This window comes from Bombus vancouverensis, unplaced genomic scaffold, assembly GCF_051014615.1.
Source record: "Bombus vancouverensis nearcticus unplaced genomic scaffold, iyBomVanc1_principal scaffold0029, whole genome shotgun sequence".
Lineage (NCBI taxonomy): Eukaryota > Metazoa > Arthropoda > Insecta > Hymenoptera > Apidae > Bombus > Bombus vancouverensis.
Genome location: NW_027468920.1, coordinates 1,029,313 through 1,055,155, shown reverse-complemented (window position 1 = coordinate 1,055,155; position 25,843 = coordinate 1,029,313). Strand labels below are relative to the sequence as shown.

At 36.2% G+C, this 25,843-nt stretch overlaps 1 protein-coding gene across 5 annotated transcripts; it reads left to right on the top strand.

Annotated features, from left to right (window-relative positions):
• Positions 1-1,243: 1,243 nt before the first annotated feature.
• Positions 1,244-8,802, top strand: LOC143304280 (uncharacterized). Of its 5 annotated transcripts, XM_076626713.1 has the most exons (6): positions 1,244-3,257; positions 3,333-3,404; positions 3,483-5,989; positions 7,631-7,743; positions 8,240-8,338; positions 8,449-8,802. In XM_076626713.1, the coding sequence occupies exons 2-3, from the start codon at positions 3,357-3,359 to the stop codon at positions 3,894-3,896; spliced, it is 462 nt and encodes a 153-aa protein (XP_076482828.1). In that variant the 5' UTR covers positions 1,244-3,257; positions 3,333-3,356; the 3' UTR covers positions 3,897-5,989; positions 7,631-7,743; positions 8,240-8,338; positions 8,449-8,802. The 5 variants fall into 5 exon arrangements, with proteins under 5 accessions (XP_076482828.1, XP_076482829.1, XP_076482825.1 ...); XM_076626714.1 differs by having other exon boundaries at positions 3,483-4,297; positions 8,240-8,802; XM_076626710.1 differs by having other exon boundaries at positions 8,240-8,802.
• Positions 8,803-25,843: the final 17,041 nt, after the last annotated feature.

Here is a 25,843-nt window from a genome sequence, read left to right as displayed (position 1 = left end):
CGAAAAATGGCCGTAACTTCCTTCCCGTTGGAGATATTTCGACGTTTAAGCGCTCGTTGAACTCCATTTCACAGTGTTAATGCAATGCACAACCATTTAAGCGTCGAAACAAGCAAAATATCTCGCAAATCGCGAAAATTTCGATTTTTTGGACGATAAATGGCCGTAACTTCCTTCCCGTTGGAGATATTTCGACGTTTAAGCGCTCGTTGAACTCCATTTCGCAGTGCTAATGCAATGCACAACCATTTAAGCGTCGAAACAAGCAAAATATCTCGCAAATCGCGAAAATTTCGATTTTTTGGACGATAAATGGCCGTAACTTCCTTCCCGTTGGAGATATTTCGACGTTTAAGCGCTCGTTGAACTCCATTTCGCAGTGCTAATGCAATGCACAACCATTTAAGCGTCGAAACAAGCAAAATATTTCGCAAATCGCGAAAATTTCGATTTTTTGGACGAAAAATAGCCGTAACTTCCTTCACGTTGGAGATATTTCGACGTTTAAGCGCTCGTTGAACTCCATTTCACAGTGCTAATGCAATGCACAATCATTTAAGCGTCGAAACAAGCAAAATATCTCACAAATCGCGATGATTTCGATTTTTTGGACGAAAAATTGCCGTAACTTCCTTCCCGTTGTAGATATTTCGACGTTTAAGCGCTCGTTGAACTCCATTTCACAGTGCTAATGCAATGCACAACCATTTAAGCGTCGAAACAAGCAAAATATCTCGCAAATCGCGAAGATTTCGATTTTTTGGACGAAAAATGGCCGTAACTTCCTTCCCGTTGGAGATATTTCGACGTTTAAGCGCTCGTTGAACTCCATTTCGCAGTGCTAATGCAATGCACAACCATTTAAGCGTCGAAACAAGCAAAATATCTCGCAAATCGCGAAGATTTCGATTTTTTGGACGAAAAATGGCCGTAACTTCCTTCCCGTTGGAGATATTTCGACGTTTAAGCGCTCGTTGAACTCCATTTCACAGTGCTAATGCAATGCACTACCATTTAAGCGTCGAAACAAGCAAAATATCTCGCAAATCGCGAAGATTTCGTTTATTTTGACGAAAAATAGCCGTCATTTCGTTCCTGTTGGTGATATTTCGGCGTTTAAGCGCTGTTACGTATCTATTTGTTTAAATCGATCAAATCTAATGTTAAATTTTACTGAAAAATTTTTTTTTTATAGTTTGAGTTTTGAATTTAATCGGAAGGGAAATAAATTGAAATAATATTATTGTGTATTTAATACTGATTTAGATTTCTAATTAATACGGTAGTTGCTGCCACCAGAAATAGTCTAAGGACTATTTCAAAATATTTTATTTTTATTATTTTCTTTTACGCTTAATGGGTAGCGTTAACTGACGCTTAATGCAACTGGTAAACGAATTCCACTTTTCGGCTAACCTGCTATGCGCAGGGATACTAGCACGGGAGAGGATTAAAGCTGGGTAGAATAAATATTTTTCCTCGTTGAACGGATTTTTATTTGAATGTAAAATGGCTTAGGTTATTATATATATATTTTATTAGCTAGATAATATATATTTTAGCGTTGCTGGATTGGATAGGAATGTGAGATTTTTCGTTGTTTTATATAAATTTATTTTTACGTTTGACTTCGTCTTCTCTTTTAATTTCGCTGTAGTAGATAGCCGTTAGGACCGAAACTCAATTCATTTACTACGATGGATTCTGTCACCACGATTTTCTTGCCTTTTGAGTTTAATAATCGAGGATGATTCTAACGATCCTCTCTGTGTGGGACTCGTGTGATTTCGCAAGCCTTGCCCAAAGACGGGTAATATTTTACCAACAGTGGGAGGAGGAATGCGAAGATCGATGGGTGTTTTCGATAAGCGAAAACACCGTTTGCACAAGCCAACACAGCGAACGATCCTTTGGTTAAATTCTCGAAGGGAAATTGTTCTGTTATATCTCTCTTACAATCGCATGCAATGATGGCAAGAATATCAGTTAATAGCAATGCCGGTATTGTTCTTAATTTTCGATTGACCCCGACGATGTATTTAATAGTCCTTTCTGTGCGGGTCTTGTGTGATTTCGCAAGCCTTGCCCAAAGACGGGTAATATTTTACCAACAATGGGAGGAGGAATGCGAAGATCAGTGGATGTTTCAGTAGTTGAAAACACCGTTCGCACAAGCCGACACAGCGGACAACTCTTTTGTTAAAAGTTTAAACAATGATTCTATCTTCAAAACCGTTCACGAAAATAAAACGAAATCGATGATAGGAAGTTCTAATTCAATTCTCGAGGGCAACGAGATTACCAGAGAAGAAGGAAATTTTCAAAATTAATTTTCTTACCTTGAGGAGTAGGTGCTGTCTGGTGCCATTGCCTCAGCCGCTCCGGTGGTCGTCGAAGTTTTGTTGGGTTTATTATTTGAACTCGAATATAGTTTACTATCAACTCTTACTTTATTTATCTATTTTAATACAGACTGAGCAATTCACTTAGCTGGATTAATACCGCAATTACAATGCGCGTTTGTGTTTAAACGATGAAATGAGGACTTCAAAGATAAAATTTTCTTTTTACTTAGTCGCGACTCTCTTTTCTTGACCGAAAAAATTAAGACCCCGAAACGCAAAATACTATACAAAATTTCTAAACGCAGTGACGAGCGCAATAACGAACGTAGTAATAAATTAATAATGGGCCGTAATAACAAACGATCACAAGAATTATGAACAAACTAATGAGCGAAGAATAATGAGCCGTAAGGAATGAACACTATAAAAAATGAACGAACGCAAATTATAAGAAGAATGGACACTATAATAATGAACAAAGAATAATGAACCGTAATAAGAATGTTCAGCAGAATAATAATGAGCGCTGCGCTATGTTGCTACGCTTATTTATAATGCCATCCCCCACGGGGTGGTGGTCCACTGGGGGTACGCTTCCGTGGGAATCGGGATGTTGCAGTTTGGGCTTCTTGGAATCGTACGTGACAAAATGCAAATTCCATATTTCGACTTAGTATTTATCAGTCCTGTGTTCCGCTGAGCTAGCGTCTAGGAGATTTGAAGCATTCCACGCTGATCTAATCCTTTCCACGAGAAACTTCCACGTGCTGTACCGTGGGAATTACCGGTGTTCTTCGGCGCGTGGAAGGGCTGGTGGCTGCAGCATCATTATCATTTCAATGTTTACTGGGTAAACACGCGCAACTCCGCTGCTCTCCCATAACAAGGACCTCCTCCTTCGAGTTGTTTTGCGTAAGTTTGGATGTTTGCATATTAAGGTTGTTTTTGTGATTTTGATTGTTTTTTCCTTTTTTGCTATTTCCCTAGGCTTCGGTGATCGACGTTCGAACAATGTTTGCGGAGTCGTTTCCATCAGAGGTTCCTTTCCAGACTTCCCTGGTACGTATTTAGTCTTGTTCTTAGTCCGCTTGATTCGTCCTGTTTCGTTTTATTTAAAATATACCGTGTTGTTCTCAGCCCAAGCGAAAGAGGGATTCCGAAGAACCCATGGGCGACTCGGGAGGACCAATCAAACGCATGCGGCCCTGTGATAAACCACGAGTATCAGAGTGGTTGGAGGAACTATTCAACATTGGTGCCGAGGCCGTGTCGAAATTGGGCTTTGACGATTTGGTTACTTTCGACGAGAATTTCTTCGATGCAGAGACCGTCTTATTGGAGAGGGAACCCCCTCTGGTTGAAATCGTTGATACCGATCGTTGCGTGAAAGTTCGTTTTGCGAATGAAATTCCCGAAGAGGTTTTGGAGGCACATCTTCGTCACCATGCTTCTGGGAGAAAGGGAATTTCCCCTGTTGTGCGCTATTGGTGTAGGCGTGAGTTCAGCGAACTTTATCCCGGAGCTCCTTGCTTCGATTTTGATTTAGTGTAGCTGCTTCAATTTCGTTGGTTCGCTGTTTGATGTTCCTTATTATTATTAATTTTTTGATGTATTTTGTTTTGTGTTCAATTTATATATATATATATATATATATATTTTGAATGTGATAGTGTTAGGTTATCTATTTTACGTTTGTTATTTTTTTCAATTTTATATTTCCCCCCTTTTAATTAATTATATATATATATATTTTTTTTTACATTTGTAGTTGCGCATAGAATTTATTAAAGAAAAGTGTTAACAATGTGTTTTCATGATTTGTTTCTCGCGCCTGACTTCCATTAATCCCTAATATTCCTGTCGCCATGACGCGTGTAAATCCAACATGGCTGCTCATAAATGTCATCAGTAAAGTTTTTAGTGACGGGTCTTTAGCTTTGTTTGATATCGAAGTAATTTTTCGTCTGTCGCTCGTTTTTCCTTATTCTACCGCAATTAGAACATTTATTTATTAATATTGTTTTAAAGTGACAATAGTATAATATGTATGTATATATATATATATATGTTTATGTTGTGTGTCACTTCAATATGGCTAATGTTTTGTAATTCTTCGATTGCGTTATTTATTGTTTTGAGTAGTTTATTTTATAGAGTATTCGATAATATAAAACATATGCACTCACACATACATATATATATATATATATATATATATATACACGTATTTATATGTATATTTCTCTCGTTCATGTATTGTTCGTACGAAATGAAATGTTAATTATTTATTTTATATTAATTTCTTTTAATAAGATAGAACACGCACACGCACACGTATATATGTATATATTTCTGGCAAAGTGATTTTCATTTAGATTCTTTTGTGATATAGTGTTGTGTATTTGAGGTTATGTGTCAATCATTTGATTTCATATATACATATATATTTTGTATTGTGACAACATAGTATTGAAGGTTTTGTTTCTAGATTATTGTGCGTTTTATGTGTGTTTACATGTTTGTGCTTGATGACAGAATTTCTGTAAGCAATTCCTCAAGTCGTTGCGGTGTTAATTATTTTGAGCGTTTGGCCTGTCGACAGGTTGTCGCTTGGTCCCAAGTGTTGCGTTGTGTGTTCTATTTCTTTTGTAGATTATTAATAGTGGTTGTAGTTTAGAAAATAGATTATTTATATGTTTATATAGAGACATGCATGTTTCATAATGTAGTTCTTATTTTATAATGCTTTACCGGCATGTAGGCTAGTTTTAAGTATGTATTTCAGATTGTAGAATGCACATAGATTAGTAGTAGTTTAGAATATAGATTTTTATATGTTTATATAGAGACATGCATGTTTCGTAGCGTAGTTCTTATTTTATAACTCTTTACCGGAACGTAGGCTAGTTTTAAGTATGTTTCTGTTTAATAGAATGCGCACACATATATATATGTTTCTGACAATGTAACTTTTATTTCTTTAATAATGCAATATTGTATGTTTTATGTATTCGTCAGACTATTAGTTTTTAACTTCGTATATACTTATATTTCATAAATTGATAATATTGTATTTGTTGCATAGTATTATAAGCACTAACACTAATATTTACTAGTTTATTACATATCTAGCATATATGTTTATACTTATATGTAACTCTCCAAGTTGATTGATTAAAATATATTTATATATACATGTATTTCTGGCGCTTCAATTATTTCCCTTTTTGTAGTTATTCTTATTTCCTGGTTTATTTGTTTGGTTCGTAACTCGTTCAATCCGTTAGCTGGTTTTATTTATTTTATTTTATACTGGTTGGATTTATTAGTCGCCCTCGCTTTGTTAATCCTTCCTTTAGTTTCGTAGCGCCGTGTGTTCGTTTGTGCATTCAAATCTTTATTCGCGCGTTTTGTGTAGAATAGTTTTCTTGTTCTTGTTACGGCGCGTGCGGAGCGCGGGACGTGACACCCCCGCCCTTGGAGTTCAAATTTCCAAAGGAAATTTGACTGATGGTGTCTCTGAGTTCGCTCAAGGCGGACGTAGATGGCGTTGGTTGTTAAGTGACTACCGGTGTTATCGATATCCTTTGAGGTTGTGCTGTTTGATCATCGATATTTCGTTTTCTTTTGAGGTATAGTAGCAGGTGGGTAACTGAGCCGCATATTGCTCCTAATAGGGCGATTCCACATCCGTAAGTTTCACGTAACTGGTATCCGTGTATGGCTATATCTATTATCGTCTTGATTAGTTTAAATATTACAAGTATTCCAAATATTGCTGCACTGACAGTTCCAAATTCCATAAAACCAATCCATAAGCTTGATACGGTATTTTTTGCTATTGTCGTTAATGTGTTTTCGTCCATCATTCCCAGGATCTTTACTGTTCCAGGGACGATTGTTTTTCCTGTTGCTCCTCTGGCCAATGTGTTCAAGACTGCAGATTTTCTGCCGGGAACATGACGTAGTCTCGTAGTGCATCGAGGTCTTTTTGGGTATATATTCCGCTCGTGGCCAACGACGATGGTGCTGAATATCGCCACGTTTGGCGCACGTCCGGGCGGAGTTCCTGTGGTGCAATTGTTTCCATGGGTTTTGGTACGAATTTGTGCCAGAGTCCGTCGATATTGTATAGCGTAGGTAGTACCGCGCTACATTCTCTATGGTTTCCGTGTTGCGTTAGGATGTGTGTTTTTGGCGTTAAAAATGCGGTGCGATTCCCTTGCCAAACGGGTAGCTCCGAGTAGCATTCTGTTGTATGTCGTACTTTTACTTGTACCGGAATGCATTTGACTATGTGGACTGCTTCTCCTGCGATCAGGGCCATGTGTCCTGGGGTTTTGGATATGGTATATGCAAATTCATCGGGCAGTAAGATTGCTAAGCTTAAAGCATTTTCTATTAGTTTCTTCTGTGTGGTACATCTTTGTGTCAGTATATCATGGTACAATGTTGTCATTTGTCGTTTAATATGTTTCTCTACGTAAATGAATTTTGAGTTGACGTATGCGAATATGTCCAAGTTTTCGACTGCTGTCTTGCTTTTGGAGATAAACGTATTTTCTCTTGTTGTTTCAACTATTTGGGGTGTTCGGTGGATAGTAGGGTATATCCACACAGTGGCTGTTCTCCGGTTTTAGTCAGTGCAAATGTTACTTCTTGCGTTGTTAGTGCGTAAACTGGTTGTGCTGATTCTCTGTTGGTTTTTATTTCCTGGATCTTTGTAGCAATTCCTTCATATAGCACATCGTACTGATCAAATTTGCATGGTGAGGGTGGTTGTGGTTGCCAATAAGTGTATCCGTCTTCAGCGTCTAGACAGTTTCCTTCGCTAAAGGTACATACTGTTCCTGATTTCAGTAGAATTTTGTTCGCCTCGATCCGTACTGGCACAACTGCTGATTTTAAACTTATCCTTACTGTTGCTTGTACGACGACCTTTTCCCAGCTCCCGTATGGGTCTACATACTGTGTTCCCTGGCAGCTGTCGTCGTCTGTTAGCTTGCCGGCTAGGACAAGCGACCTTGTTTCTGTTGCATTATCTTTTAGGCCAACTATAAGGTTTTGTGGTCCGAGTGAAAACGTGCCGTCTTGGTGCATCCTTGCACATTGTTGGTCGGTTGTTTCATGGAGGTATTCGGCGAATCCGTTATGCACTGCCGACGTGTGAGAGTGCATGCCACAGTAATATACAATTCGAGTTATTTGCACCTTGCATTGCCTTACGTTGGTAAATTCAAATTCTGAGAGTTGAAGTAGTTGTATATAAATATCTTGGGTTTCAGTCATTGTAGGCTGTATGCTGCAGTCCCCGATGGAGTTTAGAGAGATAGTGGTAACGTTGAGGTGGTTGCCATTGCAGTCATATCCTACCAGGCCGTATGCTATTTTGATGAGGGTAAGTACGATGACCAGGCGATTCATCTTCCTATTAACAATTTATTAAATTGTTTCTTACTCTCGAGTTTATTAGAAATAAGAATAATCTTTTATTATTATTAATATATATAAAAAAAAATTTATATTTATATGTTTTTTTTTTTTTTTGTTAAAACTTATTATCGGTGAAAATAAATACCATGAATGTTACCTGGGTTATAATTATATACGTATATGCATACGTATTGGTAAGTAATATAGATGAGATTTGTTTTATCGTTATAAATATATAAGTATATATTATCTATAGGAATAGATATTACAATTATAGCTTGTCTTTGAATATATATATATGTGCGTGTAATGGTAAATATGACGACTTATTTTACGAGTCACTCGGATTATCAATGGAAGTGAGTGTCATAGATATCGCCTACTTTACAACATGCGTGCATATATATATTGGTAAACATAAGTGAAAATTATATGCATAATTATAAATGTCGTTTGTTTAGGTGGATAGCATCAGTATTTGGTCTTGTGCGTAGCATACAAGTACTTTATAGTTCTACGGCGCGGATTGCTATTCCTTGAACTAAAAAGTTTCTTTCAAGGTGAGTTAGATTAGTGTAAACGATCATGCATTGGAGGCATGATATAGCGGGTTGTAGGTCCGCTAGGTTTATATCACACATACGACAGTATGATATTCGTGTTCTTGCAGATACTCCGCATATGAAATGAGTGGGTGGGTCGTCACATAGGTCCTGGTGGTCTGGATCTAAGTTATCGAAACAGTCTTGACAAAGATGACCGTTATCTAAATGGTAGACAGAACGTATCAACCGAACACAGAGGCAAGACTGAACATCCTCCGTCGCTTCCAGATCGAATGCGGGTACGGGCCCGTCTGAGTCCTCTATGTTAGGGTTGATGAACTCGCCACCTGTTCTGGACATACATATGAAAACAGTTAATATATATATTTTATAATTTTTTATAAGTTTTGTTCGGACCTATCCCTTTGTACAAATACTGTATCCCTGTATGTGGTATAATATATAATATGTTATGGTTATGTTAGTTGTTGTTTATTATATATATTTTCCTTATCTCTCTCTTTTTTTTCCTTTTTTTTTTATTATTTCTTTTTTGTGTTCAGTACCTAGCATTGCTATTATAATGCTGTATTACATTGTATTGGCTATTATTTGTGTTGGGGTGCGTATGTGTGGGGTGCGTGCGACGAATTTTCAACATGGTCGCTTGCGTGTATCGTTTGTTTAATGTCAACAGTAGCGTGTTGTTGAAATAGTTAATTTGTTAATCATTATAGTTTATTTTGTAGTGTTTCTGTAATATTGTTTGTGTTTCATGATATTGTGTGTGTCAATACCGTGTGCTACCTTAATGCGATAGCATAGATTGTGTTGTTTTCGAATTTCGATAGTCATTGTTTTGATTATACGTGACTCGCATTTATATAAATCTTGTTTAATTTAGTTAATGTTTTTTTTCTTTTTTTTTTGTGTATTGTGTTACCAGATATTTTGTGTAACGTAACTTTATTCCTTTGCACCGAGTTCAGTCATGTTGTTAATATTTAGTTAGTCTATCTTGATTAATTTCTAACCTATTCCTGTGTTTATTAACCTTTCTTATTTTCCCTATTAATTTATTATTGCATGTACTTGCTATTTGCTATTATTTTGTGTATGATATGAGTTAGTTCCCTTATTAGTGATTAAAACCTACTTGTTAGATTAACATTGTCTGTAATTCTTCAGATTCTACTCTTCCGATGCTGCATCACTTACCTAGATCATTCCCACAACATCACCTGATTCTTCGATATGCCTTGGATACTTACTACGGTTGTCTTCAATCGTCTTATATCTGTGGCCATAAAGGTACTGTTTAGTTTATTTAGTTTAATATGTGTATAATGCATTGTGTGTGCGACCGCTATTGTGTATTACAAAATCCACTTCTACATGTTAGATATAATAATATAACAATACTACGTAGATTAATACATAATAAGATATCCTTTTACTTTCAATTAATCTATCTTAATTATTTTCTAACCACTTTCTACACTTATCAGCTATTTTATTTCTTCTTGTTAATCTGCGACATTCATGCATGTACACTTCCTTGTATGGTGATTAATTGTTCACGAGGTAAGTTGCACTTCCACTGTTTTAGTTATTCGTTGAACTAACACGTTTTACATTCAAACAGTAATCGGAGCATTTGTAATAAACTTCTTTTTCTTTTCAGGTTTCCGCCATCTGTGTTGTTCGACGAACAGTGCCATGCTTCCATAGTATTGTTATAACATTTAGTACTGTTGTATTTTGCATTAAGACAGTTGAAGTTATTTTTCAGCTGGCTGTTGTACATGGTGTTTCGCAAACCGAGATCCATAACCTATTTTGCACGTAAACCTTCTCGTATGATGATTACTTGTTCACAAGGTAACTTTCACTTTCAATTTTAATTCAACTTTTAATTTTTATTGAATCAACACGTTGTATATTCAAACAATAATTGGAGTACACCTGATAATTTTCCTTTTTTTTCTTTTAGGTTTTCGCTATCTGTATTATTCGACGAACAATGTCACACTTCCTTTTGATTTATCCATAATATAGTTATAACACTTAGTAACCTTGTATTTTGTACTGAGACAATTGAGACTAATTTATTCACTTATTTTAGGTAGCTGTCATACATTATGTTCCGCGAACAACGATCCATAACCTATACTTACACGTACACTTTCTTGTTTGTTGATCACTTGTTCGCAAGGTAACTTTCACTTTCACTCTTTTAATTATTTATTGAATCAACACGTTTTATATTCAAACAATAATTAGAGTACATATAATAATTTTTCCTTTTCTCTTTTAGGTGTTCGATATCTGTATTATTCGACGAACAGCACTACAACATACACCACTGCACTACGTTGCCCACTGAAATCACTTTATTCATTGCTTATTTCGGTTATGCGCTAGTTTTAGCTTGTTTAAGTGCACTGTTCGCGGAATCCCTTTTACTTCAATCTTGACGTTCTGGTTCTGCAAGATTTCTAGCACCTTGTATGGTCCAGTATATTGATCGGAGAATTTTCCTTTACTAGGTTCTTTTAGTAGATATATCGAATCTCCTGTTTTAAAATCTTGAGGGTTAATTCGTCGATCGTTAGTCTTAGTTTGGATTTTATCAAATTTTCTCTTGCCATTCGTTGTACAGTGTTAATTTTATTGAACAGATCTTCGAGATATTCTGCGCATGTTGGTTCCGTGTTCTCTTCGATTGTTACTTCACCAATAGGTTCTCTGGCTAGATGTCCGAAACTAATTTGTGCGGGGAGAATTTCGTTCCTTTCCTTCATTTTAGTTTTTATTTTACGCCAAGACACAGGTTTACTGACATTGATCCAATTATCCAATTGCTTGCTAATAGCATTTAAGATACAAATTTTTGAGAGTGCCGCAGCCATATTAACCCAAAAATATTTTGTATATAGTATAGTGTGATACCATCCATATTTTCCTGGGGAATCATAAGATCAGCACTACTTACTATGTTACCTACGTCAAATATTAGATGTAGTAACCAATAAAGTATTTTTAATCCAATTATAATCCAATGGCTAGCATATTTATGCAAGTTTTTATATATATCTTCGACTGGTGATTCCCTGTTTTCTCCCTTTTGATTTCTTTGAGCTCGTTGAACTTGCGTTTCTTCAGCTTGAAAATGTTTAGAATCCTTTTCCTTAGTTACCCTTGTTTCTTCTTCATTTATTTTATTCGCAGCACCTTTATTTTTCTCTACCTTTTCAGGATGAATAGTTTTACTGGAAGTGCTTATTATAATTAAATTATTATTTATTTGTATGGAACGTTTAGGAATATTTTTGGTAGATTTGGAATTATTCTTTGAATTTTTATTACAAACCTTTTTGCTTATAGATTCTGTTTTGGATTTAGGGATAGCTATATTTTTATTTTCTATAGTGTGATCTTCCTTGCAATTTAATGATTTGGCTTTGAGTTCGATAAAGTTTCCTTCTGATGGTTTTATAGAAGTTTTTGAGAGAGATGCACTCGCTATCTCTTTTCCTATTATGGTTGAAACATTCACGAAATTCGTGGAGTCTTGCTTTTGTATCTTTGCCAAGTTGAACGTGGAGAGGCGATTTGCACTTCCCAGCGGGTCCAATATCTCTGTGAAGTTAGGCAGTGGATAAGCATTGCCTGTCGTCTCGTCGTTCAATTTCCTAGTTTCTGCTTTGTCTGAAAGTTCTTTGGCACTAATATTATTTATCTTGTTTGGTAACTCAGAAAATTTCTCACTCATGATCCTGTCTATGGCACCGTGCGTCCTTTTATTATTTAACGTGACATTATCCCTTATCACAGCAACGGAATGGTGTTTGCATTGAAAAGTTGATTGGTTGAAATGATCAGCATCTCTCTTTTGATTTAGATCTCTATCGAGGTATTTATTTATGCGTTTTTCTTCCCAAGTTATTGCTCTTGTTTTTTTCCTGACATTTTCTTCTATTCCCGGGTTGTTTAGATGTTTCTGCGACGGCGGTACAAATCTCCAGTCCTGGCGGATGTTTACAGTATAGATACTATTGTATGGTGGATGAGCGTTGTTTTGGTTATAATTATCCGAAGGTGTCGGACGTTGGTATCGAATTCTATTGTTCACTTGTTTTAATTCTCGTGTTGCTTTCACGGCTTAGCGGTACGCATCGTCCAAGGATTGGTATCCTGCTATCTTTACTCGTAAATACACCTCGTTTGGGAGCCCCTTAACGAAAGCTTCCCTCGTGTCTCGATCTATCCTATCTTGAAATACGGTGCCGTACTCGTACCTTTCCCCGTTCATTATCGCCAGCCTGAGATCTTTGACGCGTTCTATGTAGTCCAAAATATCTTCTCCCGGTCGTTGAAATATTGTAGCTAATTCCCCTTTATATTCGTTAACCGTTTTTCCCGGACCGAACATATCTTTTAATTTATTCCCGAAATCGTTTAAACTTATTACTTCTGTGTCTTCTACGGCGAGAAACGCGTGTCCGCGAAGCTTATTCGTTAATAATTTTACTAACTGAGATTCTTGATGCCTAGGAACCATGTTTCGTGCACGCTCGCATGCTCTTAAAAATCGAAATACCGAGGGTCGATGTCCGTCGAACACTGGTACTGTCTCTATTGCATCTTTTAACTTAATTGATTGGGGATTAACTTCTATCGGTATTGTCGCTTGGGAAATTATCGGCGATGATACGGGTGTCTTGATTTCCTTTTTTATTTTCAGTGAACGCACATCGTCTTGTAATTTATTCATTGTTGTACTCATGTCGCGAAAATTCGCATCCCATGCTTTAAGTTTTTCCGATAACATCAAGATCATGCCTTTGTCCAACGATTCTAATTTAGTCGACATTATTTCTTAGGTATATATTTTATCGATAATCGTGACAACTTTAATCCCTTGTGGAGCGAATCGAACCGTTTAAACCAACTTTAATCCTCCGTAGAGCGTATCCCACCGCTGCCACCAAAAATTTATTACTTTACTCTGTTACGTATCTATTTGTTTAAATCGATCAAATCTAAAGTTAAATTTTACTGAAAAATTTTTTTTTTTTATAGTTTGAGTTTTGAATTTAATCGCAAGGGAAATCAATTGAAATGATATTATTGTGTATTTAATACTGATTTAGATTTCTAATTAATATGGTAGTTGCTGCCACCAGAAATAGTCTAAGGACTATTTCAAAATATTTTATTTTTACTATTTTCTTTTACGCTTAATGGGTAGCGTTAACTGACGCTTAATGCAACTGGTAAACGAATTCCACTTTTCGGCTAACCTGCTATGCGCAGGGATACTAGCACGGGAGAGGATTAAAGCTGGGTAGAATAAATATTTTTCCTCGTTGAACGGATTTTTATTTGAATGTAAAATGGCTTAGGTTATTATATATATATTTTATTAGCTAGATAATATATATTTTAGCGTTGCTGGATTGGATAGGAATGTGAGATTTTTCGTTGTTTTATATAAATTTATTTTTACGTTTGACTTCGTCTTCTCTTTTAATTTCGCTGTAGTAGATAGCCGTTAGGACCGAAACTCAATTCATTTACTACGATGGATTCTGTCACCACGATTTTCTTGCCTTTTGAGTTTAATAATCGAGGATAATTCTAACGATCCTCTCTGTGTGGGACTCGTGTGATTTCGCAAGCCTTGCCCAAAGACGGGTAATATTTTACCAACAGTGGGAGGAGGAATGCGAAGATCGATGGGTGTTTTCGATAAGCGAAAACACCGTTTGCACAAGCCAACACAGCGAACGATCCTTTGGTTAAATTCTCGAAGGGAAATTGTTCTGTTATATCTCTCTTACAATCGCATGCAATGATGGCAAGAATATCAGTTAATAGCAATGCCGGTATTGTTCTTAATTTTCGATTGACCCCGACGATGTATTTAATAGTCCTTTCTGTGCGGGTCTTGTGTGATTTCGCAAGCCTTGCCCAAAGACGGGTAATATTTTACCAACAATGGGAGGAGGAATGCGAAGATCAGTGGATGTTTCAGTAGTTGAAAACACCGTTCGCACAAGCCGACACAGCGGACAACTCTTTTGTTAAAAGTTTAAACAATGATTCTATCTTCAAAACCGTTCACGAAAATAAAACGAAATCGATGATAGGAAGTTCTAATTCAATTCTCGAGGGCAACGAGATTACCAGAGAAGAAGGAAATTTTCAAAATTAATTTTCTTACCTTGAGGAGTAGGTGCTGTCTGGTGCCATTGCCTCAGCCGCTCCGGTGGTCGTCGAAGTTTTGTTGGGTTTATTATTTGAACTCGAATATAGTTTACTATCAACTCTTACTTTATTTATCTATTTTAATACAGACTGAGCAATTCACTTAGCTGGATTAATACCGCAATTACAATGCGCGTTTGTGTTTAAACGATGAAATGAGGACTTCAAAGATAAAATTTTCTTTTTACTTAGTCGCGACTCTCTTTTCTTGACCGAAAAAATTAAGACCCCGAAACGCAAAATACTATACAAAATTTCTAAACGCAGTGACGAGCGCAATAACGAACGTAGTAATAAATTAATAATGGGCCGTAATAACAAACGATCACAAGAATTATGAACAAACTAATGAGCGAAGAATAATGAGCCGTAAGGAATGAACACTATAAAAAATGAACGAACGCAAATTATAAGAAGAATGGACACTATAATAATGAACAAAGAATAATGAACCGTAATAAGAATGTTCACCAGAATAATAATGAGCGCTGCGCTATGTTGCTACGCTTATTTATAATGCCATCCCCCACGGGGTGGTGGTCCACTGGGGGTACGCTTCCGTGGGAATCGGGATGTTGCAGTTTGGGCTTCTTGGAATCGTACGTGACAAAATGCAAATTCCATATTTCGACTTAGTTTTTATCAGTCCTGTGTTCCGCTGAGCTAGCGTCTAGGAGATTTGAAGCATTCCACGCTGATCTAGTCCTTTCCACGAGAAACTTCCACGTGCTGTACCGTGGGAATTACCGGTGTTCTTCGGCGCGTGGAAGGGCTGGTGGCTGCAGCATCATTATCATTTCAATGTTTACTGGGTAAACACACGCAACTCCGCTGCTCTCCCATAACAAGGACCTCCTCCTTCGAGTTGTTTTGCGTAAGTTTGGATGTTTGCATATTAAGGTTGTTTTTGTGATTTTGATTGTTTTTTCCTTTTTTGCTATTTCCCTAGGCTTCGGTGATCGACGTTCGAACAATGTTTGCGGAGTCGTTTCCATCAGAGGTTCCTTTCCAGACTTCCCTGGTACGTATTTAGTCTTGTTCTTAGTCCGCTTGATTCGTCCTGTTTCGTTTTATTTAAAATATACCGTGTTGTTCTCAGCCCAAGCGAAAGAGGGATTCCGAAGAACCCATGGGCGACTCGGGAGGACCAATCAAACGCATGCGGCCCTGTGATAAACCACGAGTATCAGAGTGGTTGGAGGAACTATTCAACATTGGTGCCGAGGCCGTGTCGAAATTGGGCTTTGACGATTTGGTTACTTTCGACGAGAATTTCTTCGATGCAGAGACCGTCTTATTGGAGAGGGAACCCCCTCTGGTTGAAATCGTTGATACCGATCGTTGCGTGAAAGTTCGTTTTGCGAATGAAATTCCCGAAGAGGTTTTGGAGGCACATCTTCGTCACCATGCTTCTGGGAGAAAGGGAATTTCCCCTGTTGTGCGCTATTGGTGTAGGCGTGAGTTCAGCGAACTTTATCCCGGAGCTCCTTGCTTCGATTTTGATTTAGTGTAGCTGCTTCAATTTCGTTGGTTCGCTGTTTGATGTTCCTTATTATTATTAATTTTTTGATGTATTTTGTTTTGTGTTCAATTTATATATATATATATATATATATTTTGAATGTGATAGTGTTAGGTTATCTATTTTACGTTTGTTATTTTTTTCAATTTTATATTTCCCCCCTTTTAATTAATTATATATATATATATTTTTTTTTACATTTGTAGTTGCGCATAGAATTTATTAAAGAAAAGTGTTAACAATGTGTTTTCATGATTTGTTTCTCGCGCCTGACTTCCATTAATCCCTAATATTCCTGTCGCCATGACGCGTGTAAATCCAACATGGCTGCTCATAAATGTCATCAGTAAAGTTTTTAGTGACGGGTCTTTAGCTTTGTTTGATATCGAAGTAATTTTTCGTCTGTCGCTCGTTTTTCCTTATTCTACCGCAATTAGAACATTTATTTATTAATATTGTTTTAAAGTGACAATAGTATAATATGTATGTATATATATATATATGTTTATGTTGTGTGTCACTTCAATATGGCTAATGTTTTGTAATTCTTCGATTGCGTTATTTATTGTTTTGAGTAGTTTATTTTATAGAGTATTCGATAATATAAAACATATGCACTCACACATACATATATATATATATATATATATATACACGTATTTATATGTATATTTCTCTCGTTCATGTATTGTTCGTACGAAATGAAATGTTAATTATTTATTTTATATTAATTTCTTTTAATAAGATAGAACACGCACACGCACACGTATATATGTATATATTTCTGGCAAAGTGATTTTCATTTAGATTCTTTTGTGATATAGTGTTGTGTATTTGAGGTTATGTGTCAATCATTTGATTTCATATATACATATATATTTTGTATTGTGACAACATAGTATTGAAGGTTTTGTTTCTAGATTATTGTGCGTTTTATGTGTGTTTACATGTTTGTGCTTGATGACAGAATTTCTGTAAGCAATTCCTCAAGTCGTTGCGGTGTTAATTATTTTGAGCGTTTGGCCTGTCGACAGGTTGTCGCTTGGTCCCAAGTGTTGCGTTGTGTGTTCTATTTCTTTTGTAGATTATTAATAGTGGTTGTAGTTTAGAAAATAGATTATTTATATGTTTATATAGAGACATGCATGTTTCATAATGTAGTTCTTATTTTATAATGCTTTACCGGCATGTAGGCTAGTTTTAAGTATGTATTTCAGATTGTAGAATGCACATAGATTAGTAGTAGTTTAGAATATAGATTTTTATATGTTTATATAGAGACATGCATGTTTCGTAGCGTAGTTCTTATTTTATAACTCTTTACCGGAACGTAGGCTAGTTTTAAGTATGTTTCTGTTTAATAGAATGCGCACACATATATATATGTTTCTGACAATGTAACTTTTATTTCTTTAATAATGCAATATTGTATGTTTTATGTATTCGTCAGACTATTAGTTTTTAACTTCGTATATACTTATATTTCATAAATTGATAATATTGTATTTGTTGCATAGTATTATAAGCACTAACACTAATATTTACTAGTTTATTACATATCTAGCATATATGTTTATACTTATATGTAACTCTCCAAGTTGATTGATTAAAATATATTTATATATACATGTATTTCTGGCGCTTCAATTATTTCCCTTTTTGTAGTTATTCTTATTTCCTGGTTTATTTGTTTGGTTCGTAACTCGTTCAATCCGTTAGCTGGTTTTATTTATTTTATTTTATACTGGTTGGATTTATTAGTCGCCCTCGCTTTGTTAATCCTTCCTTTAGTTTCGTAGCGCCGTGTGTTCGTTTGTGCATTCAAATCTTTATTCGCGCGTTTTGTGTAGAATAGTTTTCTTGTTCTTGTTACGGCGCGTGCGGAGCGCGGGACGTGACACCCCCGCCCTTGGAGTTCAAATTTCCAAAGGAAATTTGACTGATGGTGTCTCTGAGTTCGCTCAAGGCGGACGTAGATGGCGTTGGTTGTTAAGTGACTACCGGTGTTATCGATATCCTTTGAGGTTGTGCTGTTTGATCATCGATATTTCGTTTTCTTTTGAGGTATAGTAGCAGGTGGGTAACTGAGCCGCATATTGCTCCTAATAGGGCGATTCCACATCCGTAAGTTTCACGTAACTGGTATCCGTGTATGGCTATATCTATTATCGTCTTGATTAGTTTAAATATTACAAGTATTCCAAATATTGCTGCACTGACAGTTCCAAATTCCATAAAACCAATCCATAAGCTTGATACGGTATTTTTTGCTATTGTCGTTAATGTGTTTTCGTCCATCATTCCCAGGATCTTTACTGTTCCAGGGACGATTGTTTTTCCTGTTGCTCCTCTGGCCAATGTGTTCAAGACTGCAGATTTTCTGCCGGGAACATGACGTAGTCTCGTAGTGCATCGAGGTCTTTTTGGGTATATATTCCGCTCGTGGCCAACGACGATGGTGCTGAATATCGCCACGTTTGGCGCACGTCCGGGCGGAGTTCCTGTGGTGCAATTGTTTCCATGGGTTTTGGTACGAATTTGTGCCAGAGTCCGTCGATATTGTATAGCGTAGGTAGTACCGCGCTACATTCTCTATGGTTTCCGTGTTGCGTTAGGATGTGTGTTTTTGGCGTTAAAAATGCGGTGCGATTCCCTTGCCAAACGGGTAGCTCCGAGTAGCATTCTGTTGTATGTCGTACTTTTACTTGTACCGGAATGCATTTGACTATGTGGACTGCTTCTCCTGCGATCAGGGCCATGTGTCCTGGGGTTTTGGATATGGTATATGCAAATTCATCGGGCAGTAAGATTGCTAAGCTTAAAGCATTTTCTATTAGTTTCTTCTGTGTGGTACATCTTTGTGTCAGTATATCATGGTACAATGTTGTCATTTGTCGTTTAATATGTTTCTCTACGTAAATGAATTTTGAGTTGACGTATGCGAATATGTCCAAGTTTTCGACTGCTGTCTTGCTTTTGGAGATAAACGTATTTTCTCTTGTTGTTTCAACTATTTGGGGTGTTCGGTGGATAGTAGGGTATATCCACACAGTGGCTGTTCTCCGGTTTTAGTCAGTGCAAATGTTACTTCTTGCGTTGTTAGTGCGTAAACTGGTTGTGCTGATTCTCTGTTGGTTTTTATTTCCTGGATCTTTGTAGCAATTCCTTCATATAGCACATCGTACTGATCAAATTTGCATGGTGAGGGTGGTTGTGGTTGCCAATAAGTGTATCCGTCTTCAGCGTCTAGACAGTTTCCTTCGCTAAAGGTACATACTGTTCCTGATTTCAGTAGAATTTTGTTCGCCTCGATCCGTACTGGCACAACTGCTGATTTTAAACTTATCCTTACTGTTGCTTGTACGACGACCTTTTCCCAGCTCCCGTATGGGTCTACATACTGTGTTCCCTGGCAGCTGTCGTCGTCTGTTAGCTTGCCGGCTAGGACAAGCGACCTTGTTTCTGTTGCATTATCTTTTAGGCCAACTATAAGGTTTTGTGGTCCGAGTGAAAACGTGCCGTCTTGGTGCATCCTTGCACATTGTTGGTCGGTTGTTTCATGGAGGTATTCGGCGAATCCGTTATGCACTGCCGACGTGTGAGAGTGCATGCCACAGTAATATACAATTCGAGTTATTTGCACCTTGCATTGCCTTACGTTGGTAAATTCAAATTCTGAGAGTTGAAGTAGTTGTATATAAATATCTTGGGTTTCAGTCATTGTAGGCTGTATGCTGCAGTCCCCGATGGAGTTTAGAGAGATAGTGGTAACGTTGAGGTGGTTGCCATTGCAGTCATATCCTACCAGGCCGTATGCTATTTTGATGAGGGTAAGTACGATGACCAGGCGATTCATCTTCCTATTAACAATTTATTAAATTGTTTCTTACTCTCGAGTTTATTAGAAATAAGAATAATCTTTTATTATTATTAATATATATAAAAAAAAATTTATATTTATATGTTTTTTTTTTTTTTTGTTAAAACTTATTATCGGTGAAAATAAATACCATGAATGTTACCTGGGTTATAATTATATACGTATATGCATACGTATTGGTAAGTAATATAGATGAGATTTGTTTTATCGTTATAAATATATAAGTATATATTATCTATAGGAATAGATATTACAATTATAGCTTGTCTTTGAATATATATATATGTGCGTGTAATGGTAAATATGACGACTTATTTTACGAGTCACTCGGATTATCAATGGAAGTGAGTGTCATAGATATCGCCTACTTTACAACATGCGTGCATATATATATTGGTAAACATAAGTGAAAATTATATGCATAATTATAAATGTCGTTTGTTTAGGTGGATAGCATCAGTATTTGGTCTTGTGCGTAGCATACAAGTACTTTATAGTTCTACGGCGCGGATTGCTATTCCTTGAACTAAAAAGTTTCTTTCAAGGTGAGTTAGATTAGTGTAAACGATCATGCATTGGAGGCATGATATAGCGGGTTGTAGGTCCGCTAGGTTTATATCACACATACGACAGTATGATATTCGTGTTCTTGCAGATACTCCGCATATGAAATGAGTGGGTGGGTCGTCACATAGGTCCTGGTGGTCTGGATCTAAGTTATCGAAACAGTCTTGACAAAGATGACCGTTATCTAAATGGTAGACAGAACGTATCAACCGAACACAGAGGCAAGACTGAACATCCTCCGTCGCTTCCAGATCGAATGCGGGTACGGGCCCGTCTGAGTCCTCTATGTTAGGGTTGATGAACTCGCCACCTGTTCTGGACATACATATGAAAACAGTTAATATATATATTTTATAATTTTTTATAAGTTTTGTTCGGACCTATCCCTTTGTACAAATACTGTATCCCTGTATGTGGTATAATATATAATATGTTATGGTTATGTTAGTTGTTGTTTATTATATATATTTTCCTTATCTCTCTCTTTTTTTTCCTTTTTTTTTTATTATTTCTTTTTTGTGTTCAGTACCTAGCATTGCTATTATAATGCTGTATTACATTGTATTGGCTATTATTTGTGTTGGGGTGCGTGCGACGAATTTTCAACATGGTCGCTTGCGTGTATCGTTTGTTTAATGTCAACAGTAGCGTGTTGTTGAAATAGTTAATTTGTTAATCATTATAGTTTATTTTGTAGTGTTTCTGTAATATTGTTTGTGTTTCATGATATTGTGTGTGTCAATACCGTGTGCTACCTTAATGCGATAGCATAGATTGTGTTGTTTTCGAATTTCGATAGTCATTGTTTTGATTATACGTGACTCGCATTTATATAAATCTTGTTTAATTTAGTTAATGTTTTTTTTCTTTTTTTTTTGTGTATTGTGTTACCAGATATTTTGTGTAACGTAACTTTATTCCTTTGCACCGAGTTCAGTCATGTTGTTAATATTTAGTTAGTCTATCTTGATTAATTTCTAACCTATTCCTGTGTTTATTAACCTTTCTTATTTTCCCTATTAATTTATTATTGCATGTACTTGCTATTTGCTATTATTTTGTGTATGATATGAGTTAGTTCCCTTATTAGTGATTAAAACCTACTTGTTAGATTAACATTGTCTGTAATTCTTCAGATTCTACTCTTCCGATGCTGCATCACTTACCTAGATCATTCCCACAACATCACCTGATTCTTCGATATGCCTTGGATACTTACTACGGTTGTCTTCAATCGTCTTATATCTGTGGCCATAAAGGTACTGTTTAGTTTATTTAGTTTAATATGTGTATAATGCATTGTGTGTGCGACCGCTATTGTGTATTACAAAATCCACTTCTACATGTTAGATATAATAATATAACAATACTACGTAGATTAATACATAATAAGATATCCTTTTACTTTCAATTAATCTATCTTAATTATTTTCTAACCACTTTCTACACTTATCAGCTATTTTATTTCTTCTTGTTAATCTGCGACATTCATGCATGTACACTTCCTTGTATGGTGATTAATTGTTCACGAGGTAAGTTGCACTTCCACTGTTTTAGTTATTCGTTGAACTAACACGTTTTACATTCAAACAGTAATCGGAGCATTTGTAATAAACTTCTTTTTCTTTTCAGGTTTCCGCCATCTGTGTTGTTCGACGAACAGTGCCATGCTTCCATAGTATTGTTATAACATTTAGTACTGTTGTATTTTGCATTAAGACAGTTGAAGTTATTTTTCAGCTGGCTGTTGTACATGGTGTTTCGCAAACCGAGATCCATAACCTATTTTGCACGTAAACCTTCTCGTATGATGATTACTTGTTCACAAGGTAACTTTCACTTTCAATTTTAATTCAACTTTTAATTTTTATTGAATCAACACGTTGTATATTCAAACAATAATTGGAGTACACCTGATAATTTTCCTTTTTTTTCTTTTAGGTTTTCGCTATCTGTATTATTCGACGAACAATGTCACACTTCCTTTTGATTTATCCATAATATAGTTATAACACTTAGTAACCTTGTATTTTGTACTGAGACAATTGAGACTAATTTATTCACTTATTTTAGGTAGCTGTCATACATTATGTTCCGCGAACAACGATCCATAACCTATACTTACACGTACACTTTCTTGTTTGTTGATCACTTGTTCGCAAGGTAACTTTCACTTTCACTCTTTTAATTATTTATTGAATCAACACGTTTTATATTCAAACAATAATTAGAGTACATATAATAATTTTTCCTTTTCTCTTTTAGGTGTTCGATATCTGTATTATTCGACGAACAGCACTACAACATACACCACTGCACTACGTTGCCCACTGAAATCACTTTATTCATTGCTTATTTCGGTTATGCGCTAGTTTTAGCTTGTTTAAGTGCACTGTTCGCGGAATCCCTTTTACTTCAATCTTGACGTTCTGGTTCTGCAAGATTTCTAGCACCTTGTATGGTCCAGTATATTGATCGGAGAATTTTCCTTTACTAGGTTCTTTTAGTAGATATATCGAATCTCCTGTTTTAAAATCTTGAGGGTTAATTCGTCGATCGTTAGTCTTAGTTTGGATTTTATCAAATTTTCTCTTGCCATTCGTTGTACAGTGTTAATTTTATTGAACAGATCTTCGAGATATTCTGCGCATGTTGGTTCCGTGTTCTCTTCGATTGTTACTTCACCAATAGGTTCTCTGGCTAGATGTCCGAAACTAATTTGTGCGGGGAGAATTTCGTTCCTTTCCTTCATTTTAGTTTTTATTTTACGCCAAGACACAGGTTTACTGACATTGATCCAATTATCCAATTGCTTGCTAATAGCATTTAAGATACAAATTTTTGAGAGTGCCGCAGCCATATTAACCCAAAAATATTTTGTATATAGTATAGTGTGATACCATCCATATTTTCCTGGGGAATCATAAGATCAGCACTACTTACTATGTTACCTACGTCAAATATTAGATGTAGTAACCAATAAAGTATTTTTAATCCAATTATAATCCAATGGCTAGCATATTTTTGCAAGTTTTTATATATATCTTCGACTGGTGATTCCCTGTTTTCTCCCTTTTGATTTCTTTGAGCTCGTTGAACTTGCGTTTCTTCAGCTTGAAAATGTTTAGAATCCTTTTCCTTAGTTACCCTTGTTTCTTCTTCATTTATTTTATTCGCAGCACCTTTATTTTTCTCTACCTTTTCAGGATGAATAGTTTTACTGGAAGTGCTTATTATAATTAAATTATTATTTATTTGTATGGAACGTTTAGGAATATTTTTGGTAGATTTGGAATTATTCTTTGAATTTTTATTACAAACCTTTTTGCTTATAGATTCTGTTTTGGATTTAGGGATAGCTATATTTTTATTTTCTATAGTGTGATCTTCCTTGCAATTTAATGATTTGGCTTTGAGTTCGATAAAGTTTCCTTCTGATGGTTTTATAGAAGTTTTTGAGAGAGATGCACTCGCTATCTCTTTTCCTATTATGGTTGAAACATTCACGAAATTCGTGGAGTCTTGCTTTTGTATCTTTGCCAAGTTGAACGTGGAGAGGCGATTTGCACTTCCCAGCGGGTCCAATATCTCTGTGAAGTTAGGCAGTGGATAAGCATTGCCTGTCGTCTCGTCGTTCAATTTCCTAGTTTCTGCTTTGTCTGAAAGTTCTTTGGCACTAATATTATTTATCTTGTTTGGTAACTCAGAAAATTTCTCACTCATGATCCTGTCTATGGCACCGTGCGTCCTTTTATTATTTAACGTGACATTATCCCTTATCACAGCAACGGAATGGTGTTTGCATTGAAAAGTTGATTGGTTGAAATGATCAGCATCTCTCTTTTGATTTAGATCTCTATCGAGGTATTTATTTATGCGTTTTTCTTCCCAAGTTATTGCTCTTGTTTTTTTCCTGACATTTTCTTCTATTCCCGGGTTGTTTAGATGTTTCTGCGACGGCGGTACAAATCTCCAGTCCTGGCGGATGTTTACAGTATAGATACTATTGTATGGTGGATGAGCGTTGTTTTGGTTATAATTATCCGAAGGTGTCGGACGTTGGTATCGAATTCTATTGTTCACTTGTTTTAATTCTCGTGTTGCTTTCACGGCTTAGCGGTACGCATCGTCCAAGGATTGGTATCCTGCTATCTTTACTCGTAAATACACCTCGTTTGGGAGCCCCTTAACGAAAGCTTCCCTCGTGTCTCGATCTATCCTATCTTGAAATACGGTGCCGTACTCGTACCTTTCCCCGTTCATTATCGCCAGCCTGAGATCTTTGACGCGTTCTATGTAGTCCAAAATATCTTCTCCCGGTCGTTGAAATATTGTAGCTAATTCCCCTTTATATTCGTTAACCGTTTTTCCCGGACCGAACATATCTTTTAATTTATTCCCGAAATCGTTTAAACTTATTACTTCTGTGTCTTCTACGGCGAGAAACGCGTGTCCGCGAAGCTTATTCGTTAATAATTTTACTAACTGAGATTCTTGATGCCTAGGAACCATGTTTCGTGCACGCTCGCATGCTCTTAAAAATCGAAATACCGAGGGTCGATGTCCGTCGAACACTGGTACTGTCTCTATTGCATCTTTTAACTTAATTGATTGGGGATTAACTTCTATCGGTATTGTCGCTTGGGAAATTATCGGCGATGATACGGGTGTCTTGATTTCCTTTTTTATTTTCAGTGAACGCACATCGTCTTGTAATTTATTCATTGTTGTACTCATGTCGCGAAAATTCGCATCCCATGCTTTAAGTTTTTCCGATAACATCAAGATCATGCCTTTGTCCAACGATTCTAATTTAGTCGACATTATTTCTTAGGTATATATTTTATCGATAATCGTGACAACTTTAATCCCTTGTGGAGCGAATCGAACCGTTTAAACCAACTTTAATCCTCCGTAGAGCGTATCCCACCGCTGCCACCAAAAATTTATTACTTTACTCTGTTACGTATCTATTTGTTTAAATCGATCAAATCTAAAGTTAAATTTTACTGAAAAATTTTTTTTTTTTATAGTTTGAGTTTTGAATTTAATCGCAAGGGAAATCAATTGAAATGATATTATTGTGTATTTAATACTGATTTAGATTTCTAATTAATATGGTAGTTGCTGCCACCAGAAATAGTCTAAGGACTATTTCAAAATATTTTATTTTTACTATTTTCTTTTACGCTTAATGGGTAGCGTTAACTGACGCTTAATGCAACTGGTAAACGAATTCCACTTTTCGGCTAACCTGCTATGCGCAGGGATACTAGCA

Bases quoted from the DNA above. Each gene is read 5' to 3' on its own strand.
- LOC143304280 (XM_076626714.1), top strand. From the start codon at position 3,357: ATGTTTGCGGAGTCGTTTCCATCAGAGGTTCCTTTCCAGACTTCCCTG. The intron at 3,405-3,482 runs GTACGTATTTAG...TGTTGTTCTCAG, and splicing joins TTCCTTTCCAGACTTCCCTG to CCCAAGCGAAAGAGGGATTC.